We start from the raw sequence: 11,570 nt of genomic DNA, 5'->3' as shown, positions 1-11,570 counted from the left end.
GAGGGAGAAACACAATGCTGCGCAAGAGCAGGTATGGTCGGCTCTTCACGTTACCTTCTAGAGGAGGCGCTCCCAGTCCACTTTTCTTTATGCCACTCCTAAAACCACGTGAGCAACATGTCTATTTTCAAACAAACAAAAAAGGAAACACAGTCACGCACTGCATAAGGACATTTTGGTCAATGACAGACCACAGACATCACAGTGGTCTCCTAAGATTAGCAGCACAGAGCTCAGGGCATAGTAAGCTGTACTAAGTTCGTCTAAGTCCACCCATGTTCCCACAATGACGAAACTGCCTGACGCCGAATCTCTCAGAACACAGCCCTGTCGTTAAGTGACGCATGCGTGTCTGTGAAGTCCTTTACAGAAGGAAAACTTTTCCAATAAAATTTAAATTTTTTATTAATCCTTAAAATTTAAACCAAATGTTGGCACCCATATATACATAGATATGTTTGCTATGGACAAATTAAGATTGTGAGCTCGTACTTTCAAATACAGCTTCAGAATTAGTTGCAATAAACCAATACATTTTCTCAGATGTATAACTGCCTTTGGTTTACAATCGATGATATGGAAAGTTTAATATGATGTTAAAGAATTTTCCTTCTACCCTAAAAATAAACAATAGAAAACTGAATCACTATTAGGACAGAATAGTAACAACGCTTGAAGGGCTCAGTAGTTTTTCTTAAGAGTATAGAAATATATAAAGCTTGAAAAGGTAATTGACCTGTAAAAGCCATAAAAATAACAGTTCTGCCACAGCGCACAGTTAGGTTCATTCATTTTGCCTCCCCGATTCCCACCCCCGCAAGCAGCTTCCAGGTTAGAACTGGAAGAGACAGAAAATCACGCATCCTACGTGAAATAATGCAAGTAGTGACAAAGAGTGTGCAAAAAAGAAACTTTAAAATTCCATACTCCAGCATCACGTCTGTCTAGTGACAGGATTTTCAAGTGATTTATTAACACTCGATATAATCTCAGCGTCCTCTCGCAGCGTCGTCCGGCAGACTCAGACCTGAGGTCTCTCGCTGCAGCAGGGAAAGTGGTCCTCGGTCCGAAACAGGACGGGGGGTTCGTAGCCGGTGTGCTGGGGCCTGCTGGAGGGCGCCTTGTGGAAGAAGGAGGGCACGTTAATCGTGTGCAGCAGTTTCCTGAACGTACTGGGGAAAGCGCCCAGCTCGGCCTCCGCCCTGGCCACCTGCTCCTCCATCCTGGCCACGCTGGCGCCGATCATCCTGACGAAGGCCTCGAGTCTGTCGATCTTGCTGTACACCTGCCGCATCTCGGTGGCCTTCGCGTGAATGCGAGGCACGCCCTCGCTGACCACGTGGGAGGAGTCGCCGCGCAGCATGTCCAGCATGCCCACGAACTCGTCCACCCGGGTGAGCAGGTCCTCCAGGCTCGCGTCCAGGGCCTCGACCTCGGGCCGCGCCCCGGCTCCGGGCAGCAGGCAGGCGGCGTAGCCCGCGGCGGCGCGGCGCAGCAGCGGCAGGTCGCGGCCCGGCGCGCCCAGCTCCGGGCCCTCGTCCTCCCACGGCCCCGAGGCGCTGCTGTGGCTCTGGGACACGGTGCCGCTGTCCCCGCTCCAGCCGGCGCCCTGGAACTCGGCCTCCTCCGCCGGCTCCTCGCTCGGCGGCCCGCAGTCCCGACCCTCCATGGCCCGCGGCCGCCGGGATACCAGCCCCGCTTCCGGCCCCTCGCGCGCGCGCGCACGCGCACGCACAGCACGCACGCCCCCGCTTCCGGCTTCCACACGCTCATGGACGCACACCCGCCCCTGCTTCCGGTCTCCGCGCGCCCACGTACGCGCACGCGCACCGATCTGCCTCCGGAACGGTCACAGTCACGCACTGGCGCGCGCGCGCGCGCCGTGACTCAACCCTTTTTAAAATCCGAGGGTGTAACTGAAGTACAAGAAAGTGCATACATGGTAAGTGTACACGTTCGTTGTTTTTCACATGTCCGTATAGCCGTGTAACCTTCATCCAGATCAAGATTAGAACATGTCCAAGCCCCCTGGCATAGTGGTTAAGTTCACACACTCTGCTTCAGTAGCCCGGAGTTCACAGGTTCAGATCCCGGGTGCAGATCTACACACCATTTGTCAAGCCAGGCTGTGGCAGCATCACACATACAAAACAGGGGAAGATTGTCAACAGATGTTAGCTCAAGGGAACTCTTCCTCATAAAAAAAAAAAAAAAAAAAAAAGAAGCACAGATTTTGGGCTGGCCCGGTGGCGCAGCAGTTAGGTTCGCACGTTCTGCTTCTCGCCCGGGGTTCACCGGTTCGAATCCTGGGTGCGGACATGGCACCACTTGGCACGCCATGCTGTGGCAGGCGTCCCACATGTAAAGTAGAGGAAGATGGGCACGGATGTTAGCTCAGGGCCAGGCTTCCTCAGCAAAAAAGAGGAGGACTGGCAGTAGTTAGCTCAGGGCTAATCTTCCTCAAAAAAAAAAAAAAAAAGAATGTATGAGAGTTCCAGATGTTCTACGTCTTCTTCAGCACTTGGTATTGTCAGTATTTTACATTTTAGCCATTCTAGTGGATGTGTAGTGCTATCATTGTGGTTTTAATTTGCATTTCCCTGTTGAATCATGAAGTTGAGCATCTTTTAATATAGTTAATGGCCACTTGGCTATCGCCTTTTGTGAAGTGCCAGCTCAAGTCTTTTGCCCATTTTTAAGTTATTTGTCTTTTATTAATCTATCGAAGTTCTCAATAGTTTGAATATGAGTTCTCTGTCAGATATATCTGTTGAAAATATCGTCTCCCACACTGTGGCTTGCCTTCTCCCTCTCTTATTGGTGAGTTTTGATGAATAGAAGTTGATAATTTTAATAAAGTCCAATTTATTAAACCAGGAAAGTTTTGAGAGTGAAAGGGGACACAATAATCACATCAAGACATGAGATGTAAAATCTTGGGTAAACCGTGTCATATGATTATTATGGACCATATGGATCATATTCTGATCATTAGGGATCATATGTCCAATGCCAACCCTTGGGTAACAGATGGAAATTGAGACCCAGAGTCACGTGTTCAGGTTAACCATCTTGTCCAAGGCCACAGAGCAACTAATTGGAGGAGCTAGGACCTAATTCTGGATTTGTCTGACTCCAAAATCTTTGGCATCAAATACCTCCATATACTGTCTGGTAATAATTATAATACTATCACCACTTATGTCTACTGGCACTTTGGCATTTGCAAAACACTTTCATCCGTATCATCTCACTTATGCTTCACTCTTCTATCTCACTCACTCTTCCCTGTGACAGATATTCAGGCATGGACCACTGGTCTTTGTCAGACTGGAACACTGAAGCTCTGATGTGTGGCACTTGTGTAAGCAGGATCCCTCCAAACTGCTGCTAGTGTGGCACTGACAGACCAAGCCTAGAAGTAGGCTCCATCCATTCCACAATGACACACTATTGGTGCTCTCATAGGAAAATGGGCCAAGAGTTGGGCATTGTTTGAATTCAATATTGGATTATTAGAAAATTTAGTGCAAAAAATTTTGTTAAATGAATATTAAAGCAACATTTACTGGGCCCCTGCTATTTTTCAGGCACGGTAGGTGGTGGAGACATAGAGATGACCAAGACCAGAACCTGCCCCCAAGGAGCTTCCAGTCTGGTAGACGTGCTTATATTTTAGGGAAGACGGCCTCGCCTCTAAAACATTCCCTAAAGTCCTACTGTAACTGAACTCAAGGGGCTCGTCTCTTGGTGAGTACGGAGCTGAAAAGCACAACTGGGGCTGAAGGAAATGAAGAAAAGTTTTATTGCTTGCGCAGGCAATAGAGAACACCGAGTACAGCTCCCAAAGAAGCGTCTCCGGGAACTTAGTGTTGCAGGAGACGTTATGCACAAGAGCACGGAGGATATGTTACAATTGTGTAACAACTGTGCTCAATCGGCACATGTGCAGCAGGTGGGCAGGCCATTACACAACGAGTTCAAGGAACTATTACACAATGAGTTCAAGGAACATGAACAGGTCATTATGTAACGGGTCCATGGCAACTTTTGGACACTTGGCTCTGGAGCAATTTGCAAGGGTCTTGCTGCAACCCTGTACTTTTCATTGTAAGATGGCAACATCTGCAAAAACGGGAACATCACCTTCGGAAAAACAGAACATTTAGTTTCTCCTTATCTGGAAAACGTTTGACAGCCCGTTTGTTATTGATCAGATTCTCAGTAACTCTTTCCTTGCCTGGTTCCCGGTCACACTGCTAGAAGCCAGACTGCCAGGAGAGGCTGGGGACAGAGTGCTGCAGGAGATCATAGCAGCATTCTTGCTAGGCTTTAAGCGTAGGGAAGATAAATTCCAAATGGGTGACTGGGAGATATGTGATCTGCTGATTCTCATAATCATTATAGCAGATTGATTGTGCTGTGGAATCTCAGGCTGGAGGGGAGTATGTTATCAGGCATAAAGGTAAGGGGCTTAGGAAGGCCGGGCCCTTGCAGGAATGGAACACCGCCTGCATACCTTGCTGATTGTCCTTAAGATGCTCCCCAAGTGAATGACTGGAGATGGGCTGGTGTGGTTCTGGGGGTGAACAACAGAACCTTTGGACTTTGGCTTGCATGTCCCTGCAGCCATGAGTTCCTGCTATTGTGCATGCTTGAGATTCTTTACCCGAAAATAAATATGTGGCGATCCAAGGGACCTCACCTCAGTCCTTGAGGCTGATGGTCCCCTGTCCCATTGAATAATATAGATTGCGTTCTGTCTATTAATTCCGTCCGCCCCTTCGGCTGGCTGCCTAGCTGGTCTCGGCAGCAACAGAGCCCAATCAAAAGTGGCCCTTCACCTTGGTTTACTTACAGCCCAGTGAAGAGATCAAGAAACTTCTGACCAGAACGACCCAAGGTAGGAGAGAGAAATCCCCCCCGAATGAAAGTACAGGAGTGAGGGGTGCGGAGTACGAGGGAAGGGCCCTGGGCATCCGCGGTGCTTGACTCGAGGGCCTATCGCAGGAGAGGGAGCATGTGCGGTAGTAAAGAGCAGGGACTGTGGACCCAAATCGCTCAGGTTCAAATTCTGACCACAAGCACCGCCTTTAGTCAGTTCTTCATCTATCTCATAGGTTCACTGTGTATTGATACAAGTTAACCCAAGCACTTAGAGCAGTGCACGCTTGAACAGTAGCCTGTCGTATTCAAATAGGAGGGAGAGAGAATCGCTTTTACTTAAAAAAAAAAAAAAAAAAAAAAGTAAAAGGCCTGTAAGCTTTCGCGGAGCTGGCGAGAAAACCGCTTCTATCCCTCAAAGGCATATGAGAGAAGGGGGCGGGGCGGGGCGCGGGAAGCGGGTGAGGGCGTGCGCGCGGCCGAGGCCGAGGCCCCTTTGCGTGCGCGCGCCCGCGCCTCGGTCTTGCCGGAGGCGTGACCGTAAAGGAGCCCGGCCTGCCGTGAAAAGGCCGTAAACACGCGCGGGTTGGCTCTTGAGTCGGTGTTGTTCGTTGCTCCGCTGTTTGCTTTTCTTCCCACAGCAGTTGTGAAGCGAAAAGGCGTAGAGGGAAACAGTTTTAAAGATAATTCAGGAATAGTACTGACAAGGGAGCGGGTCGCTTCGACTCCGCAGTAGGCGTGATCAGTCGTCCCCGGGAGGTGCGGGCTGAAGCGGGGGCCGGGGGCATGCGGCCCGTGGACCCGGACGAGGCGGACGCCCCGGAGCAAGTGGAGGTGCTGGAGCCCGAGGAGGACTTCGAGCAGTTCCTGCTGCCCGTCATCCACGAGATGCGCGAGGACATCGCGGCGCTGAGCCGGCAGCGCGGCCGGGCGCCCCTGCGGAACCGCAGCAAGCTGTGGGAGATGGACAATATGCTCATCCAGATCAAGACGCAGGTGGAGGCCTCGGAGGAGAGCGCGCTGAACCACCTGCAGAGCGCGGGCGACGGCGGCGAGGGCCGGGCGGCCAGGCGGGGCGAGCGGGCCGAGGAGAAGGCCCGGGAGGTGGCGAAGATGGCCGAGATGCTGGTGGAGCTGGTGCGGCGGATAGAGCGGAGCGAGTCGTCGTGAGGAGCGGCGGCGGTGAGGCGGCGGGCGCCCCACGAGCGTGATCGAACGGCTTCCTGGGTGATAGTGACGTCTCAGGAGTGCAGCCCCGATCCTCCTGCGTCCAGACTTCGGCAGTGGGCGGAAAGTTGGGGTCGAGAGGAAAATGAACGCGTGCTTGTTTGGATGGGGGTTAGTAGATACTGTTTTTTATGGCCCCACCTGTCCCCACTCGTAGTTAGAGAAAACTTAAAATAACTTGGGGTTTGTTTTTGTGAAACGTGAAAGTCAATTGAACAAGACAGTTGCGGGAGGTAGACCTGTCTAGGCACTGCGGAGGATGGGGAAACCAAAGAAAACCGAGGCCATAGAGCAAAATAGGGGAGGGTGAGAACACAGGGAAAGGGAACAGAAAAGTGTGAAGCTCTGGGCCTTTTCTAGTAATTTCCAGGTTTTTCTTGAACGCAGGTGTGTCAGGACCCTGTCTGAAGGAAGTGGCCTTCTTGTGGGCGGTTAACTTTTTCTTTTAAACATCAGGACGCGGCAGTCTTGGGACTCAATGTCTTGATGGTAAATTTCTTGCACTTGTGCTTTAGGTTCACAGCTGGTGGCCTCTGCTCAACTAGTGAGGATGGGCTGACCCCTCCAGGAAACGGAAGCAGCTCTCGTTTTCTCTACTCTGTTTGTATGTTTTTTATCCCCACCTAACAGTCTGCCTTAAGGTCAGTGTGTGATGACCTTGATAGGGGTTTAGATTGTTAAATGTATTTGGTTCCTGAAAAATGACTTTTGTTTGAGAAATACTCTCGTAAGGGAAATGGGCCTTCATCAAAGGTTGTTTCAGTGGCCACATTTGTTCTTGTTACTCTGCTGGGTTTTTGAAATGTTGGGCATGGTCTTCATTTCGCAGTTACCCCGGGACCTGGTTGTTTTCTGGAAGTGTGAGGCACGTGAAGCCTTGGGGTTGGAATCCTCCAGCGTCAGAGGTGCAGTGGAAGGCACTGCTTGGATGTGGCTGGGGGAGAGTGTGGGAACAAGACCGCCTTGCATAAGACTGCGAAGAACTAGCAGACAGCTGCACAGGGAAGATGGTCGTGCATCCATTTGGAACTTGAGTCATCTGTGACACACAGGAGGAGAGTTATGTTTTGTTGCCTATATTGTCTGCTGTTCATTTTGCAATCTGTCAGGTGAGTTTTTTAGACAACCTAGCGGATCCTAAATGACAGAGAAGTTTAAATGGAGAGTGGCGGAGTGTGCTTTACTCTTGTCATCCCCTCATGCATACAGGGCTTCAGAGTATCGCATCAGGGAGACGATCTGCAAAGAGCCGTGAGAGGCCGGGGAAGGAAGGGGCATCATCAGGCCGCGTCAAGTCCCCTCTCCTTCATTGGGGTGGCAGACCCGACAGGGACTTGAGACCAAAGTCAGACGTGTTCTAAGTATTCATTTGCTTTGAAAAACAAAGACCTAAAAAACCTTTTTTAAAATAAATTTTTTGTTCGAATGCCCAAAGCCCCTGTGTGTGTTAATAAAAGAATCATGAGTAAATTTCTCTTAAAATGTCTGTCCTTCCTTGGGTGTCGCCATCACCAGGTGGGAATGAGCTGCTGTAGTTTGAGGCTCTGTGCAAGCCTTGAACTGCGAGGGAGAGCTACCTATGGAAGGTGCTCTGGGGATAAGATGCCAGAATGCCCCCGTCTTACCAGAAACAAACGTCAGCCCGTCCTCTGGGCTAAGCCCCTGCCTGACGGCAGCTGAAGTATGTTTAGTCACTCTGGGGGTATAGTGAGCTTCATACGCGGTCCAAGGCACTAGGGACATACGGGTGAGACATGGATTGGGAAGAGGTGGGACAGAAATGGAAAGAAGCCACCGCAGCACTTGAGCTTGAGTGTCTTGTGGGAGCGTTGTTTTGTGGGAGACTCCCCCCAGCACTGCAGGGGGAGTCTGGGAAAGCTGGTCAGAGCAAATGATTTGGCTTGCCCTTGAAAGCTGGGCACAACTGGAAGTAGGAATGAGCAAAGAGCTCAGAGGCTCAGGGACAACTGGAGCAGAAGCCTGCTGAGCTCCAGCACTGGGGAGACGGCCAGGGCGCTGGACTGCAGAGTGCGGAGGTGCTGGAAGAGGGAGGAGATCTTCACAAGGAGCTCGCTCCTCTTTGTAAGCCTCTCTTCCGGGAGGTTCTTCACCCCGAGTGTCCTTACTGAGCGCTAATGGAGACTCAAAGCCACAGCACGGGCCTGGGGCCATCTCCAGAACTGCTCGGTGTAGTTGGACAAGAACAAACACGTGTTTGTAATGACAAGTGGAGATACATATTTTGGATTAATGTGTAAAATAGGCATTTTTATAATAAAGTCTCCTGGCGCAAAGAAAAGTCGTGTTTACAGAGGCTGTTTCTGGCTGTGCTTTGGACTCTAGCATCCTTGTTCATGCGCCTGCCTTTCTGGGCTCTTCAGTGGAAACAGAGACATGCTGAGCCACGGAGACTCTGATGCGCTGGGGAATGGCAGGGACCCATTTGTAGCTGGGGAACGTTACTCATACTGCGTGCCGTGTGTGGATTGGTGGGAGCTCGAGTGAAGGCGAGAAGATGGCGCTGCAGAAGTACCGAGGGGGACCGAGTGCCTGAGCTGGAGCCGAGGGGTGGGGAGGGCCAGCTAGGCTTAGGGTCCTGGGGTCAGGGCGTGGTATCTTTCTCTATCAGTCAGCCAGACTAAGTTAAACTACTGTGAGGAGTTCACCCCAGAGTCTTAGTGGCTTAAGACCGCCAGGTTTACATCTCCTTCGTGTTTATGTACACTGCAGGTTAGTTGCTCCATGTTCTTGTAATTCCAGGGCCTGGCTAGAGCATCCCCTCTTTGGGATATTATGAATCTTGATTCAAGAAACTGTTCATTATAAACTACTTCACTGACTTAGAAACATGGTTTTGGGGCGAAGAAGCTGAATACACACACATATGCCCACATATCTATACTTTACTTGCTATACACATATGGTGTGTATATAGTATATACATGTATTTTTCCCCTTGATTAGCTGACCAGAGATTATATTCATCCATGGGGTTGCATTTCATTTCGTCAGTATCCCAGGGCTGGATTCTAAGCCTCCTTCACATTCGGAGTCTTAAGAGTCTTGTGAACCGGTTTTGGTCCTCGGCGTTACTCAGAGCATTGTCTTAACTGGTGCTTGTGACGAAAGTCTAATTTAGAGGCACTCAGGAGTTTGTATTTCCTATTCATTTGAACTCATGCATTTCCCCTAATTGAATTACCTACCAGTGGAATTTATGCAGCCTCGCAGTTAGCTAGAAGGTTTGGATTGGCTTCTCTCAGTAGCTCAGAAAGTCATTAGTCTGTCATGGATGAGCCAGTCGTGCCCAGACGCCTCTTGCTGTGAAATCTGAAATTTTGTGTTCTCTTCCAAAAGATCTCAGAAATTCTATGACCTTCACTTGCATTGGCTGGCTTGTGATGCCTGCGTCTTCAATAATGTTTTGTTTCAGTACTTCTCACGGAGTTTTGTTTTTTCTGAAAGCATTTGAAGGCCAGGTATTTACGTGGCTCACCACGCTACTTTTCTTTCTCTCCTGTATATCCAGTCCCTTTCAGCAAGTACGCGTTCTTTGTAGGAAGCCTCACCCCCACTGATGCACAAGCTCGTTGAAGCATTACGCATGTATGAGGACCTAGTTAAGCTCGGGATATTCTAGAAAGGCTGGCTGTGAGTTAGATGCTGCCCGGGCCCCTGGGGGTCCATGAAAAAGCAGGCAGGAAGGCTGTGGGGAGAAGACAGAGGGCAGTGGGGAAGGGGTGTGGCTGGGTGTGTGGGAAGAGCCTGGAGGGCCCCATTAGGGGCATTGGAGGTCACTTGGGTGTGTGGGGCACGGCCACGTGGACGCACCAACAAGAGAACAAAGAACCTGGGGGCAGCAAATAAAGAAATCAGCTGCAGCTTCAGCCTCTCCCGAGCTGTAGGCACTGCCAGCCCAGCTGGGGAGAGGCGAGCTGAAGCCTGCTCAAACTTTATGTCACCAGCGAGGTCTTCCTCTACTGCTCTGTGGTTCCATGGGGTGTCAGAGCCCAACTGGGGAGAGGAGAGCATCCACACGGGGACAACTCGGTGCAACTTGTCAGAGCCTGAGCAGCATGGTGAGGGCATCCAGAGGAGGCCAGTCCTGCTAGGTGACAGCCTGAGAGGCGAGGAGAGTGCACAGGCACGGGGCAGACTGGCATAGGGAGTCACAGCATGAGCAGGGAAAAAGGTTTCCATGCAGGAGAGGGGCTGTCGGCAGAGGAAGAGAAATATGAAGAGGAAGAGCACTAGAACGAACCAGCACACCATGGTATTGGTTTGAAATTGGAGGTATCTGTGCAAACTTATGATTTTGTGTGTGTGTGTGACCATAGGTATAGATCTCTACATAAATTTATGTATGTACTTACAGATCTTCCCTAGTTCTGTCCATTGGGAGGGGCTAGAAGCAGTGACACCCCAATAGTAATGAGCACACCTAGTTCTCAGATCTTGGCTTCTAAATACCCTTTTCCACTAGAAGGAACTAGAAGTGCTTGGAGAAACAGTTAATTCCAGAGCTGGGGCAAGGAAAGTACAAGATGTATCGAGATGCCCATGCCTGGGATTGAGGGGTCCTAGGTCATATGACAGTACTCTAGCTGCAAAAGCATCTAGTATTTTCAACTTAAACAGGGGTTGATAGTCTTGCCACCCATCCAGATGCATAAGTGATGAATTCCCCAAACATAAAAAAGGGATACAGATGTTGAATGGCTAAAACGAATGACAGGTATCCATTACTTGTGGTCATGGAGGCAGATACTGACTAAATATGGCTTAAACAATATGGCTTTGTATCTCCCATAATTCTAGAGGCACGTGGATCTGAGTCATTTCAGCAGCCAGGGATTTGAAATACCATTCACATAGGCTATGATGTAAGCAGCACTCCCTGGAGGTGTGCAGTGGGGCAACCCTGCCAGCCACTCAGTGAGGTCAAAGGTCTTCTATGATCCTCTTCACTTTGTCCTCCTTATTGCACAATGGCTGCTGCAGCTCCAGGCATCACATCCTCACACAACAATGTCTAAGTCCTGAAAGGAGATGGGGAGGGTGGGTTTCCACAGCTAGGTGTCTTCTTTTTCAATCAGCGAGGAAAGTCCTTCCTAGCTAAGGTCATCATATACTTACATCATTTACAGTTGTACAGTTTATGCACTGATAGCTCCGGGGGATACCATTCATGTTAAAGTCATTGTGCCTCGATAAAGTTCTCAGGACAGTTTTCCTGCAGATGCCACTACTGGGTCTTGAGGAACAGCATCTCTTCCTAATTTGCAGGAATGTACCCTGAGGGTTGGCTTTGGCCTTTGCTGGGAGCCATGGCTACATCATTTGATCGGCTGTTTGACAGGGTCCAGTCGATTAACGCCGAGGGGTGCAGGGTCGCCCCTTGGTGAAGAATAACCGGCCAGCCCCTCACACAGTTCTGAAATCTGTGCTGCTTCTAATTG

The 11,570-nt window shown here is 50.1% G+C and overlaps 2 protein-coding genes across 5 annotated transcripts; one reads left to right on the top strand and one right to left on the bottom strand.

Moving 5' to 3' along the window:
• Positions 1 to 387: 387 nt before the first annotated feature.
• On the bottom strand, positions 388 to 1,739 carry BLOC1S4 (biogenesis of lysosomal organelles complex 1 subunit 4). The gene has a single exon (XM_014855243.3). It carries the CDS (start codon positions 1,667 to 1,669, stop codon positions 1,022 to 1,024), a length of 648 nt encoding a protein of 215 aa, XP_014710729.3. The 5' UTR covers positions 1,670 to 1,739; the 3' UTR covers positions 388 to 1,021.
• Positions 1,740 to 5,415: 3,676 nt separating this feature from the next.
• On the top strand, positions 5,416 to 7,602 carry LOC106840080 (MORF4 family-associated protein 1-like). Of its 4 annotated transcripts, XM_070506270.1 has the most exons (4): positions 5,416 to 6,222; positions 6,627 to 6,752; positions 6,941 to 7,220; positions 7,321 to 7,599. In XM_070506270.1, exon 1 carries the CDS (start codon positions 5,671 to 5,673, stop codon positions 6,052 to 6,054), a length of 384 nt encoding a protein of 127 aa, XP_070362371.1. In that variant the 5' UTR covers positions 5,416 to 5,670; the 3' UTR covers positions 6,055 to 6,222; positions 6,627 to 6,752; positions 6,941 to 7,220; positions 7,321 to 7,599. The 4 variants fall into 4 exon arrangements, with proteins under 4 accessions (XP_070362371.1, XP_070362370.1, XP_070362372.1 ...); XM_070506269.1 differs by having other exon boundaries at positions 6,627 to 7,220; positions 7,321 to 7,600; XM_070506271.1 differs by lacking the exon at positions 6,627 to 6,752 and having other exon boundaries at positions 7,321 to 7,598.
• Positions 7,603 to 11,570: the final 3,968 nt, after the last annotated feature.

Source organism: Equus asinus, chromosome 3 (genome assembly GCF_041296235.1).
Source record: "Equus asinus isolate D_3611 breed Donkey chromosome 3, EquAss-T2T_v2, whole genome shotgun sequence".
Taxonomy (NCBI): Eukaryota; Metazoa; Chordata; class Mammalia; order Perissodactyla; family Equidae; genus Equus; species Equus asinus.
Note: the sequence above shows the minus strand (reverse complement) of the source record. Positions and strands in the feature narration are given on the sequence as shown.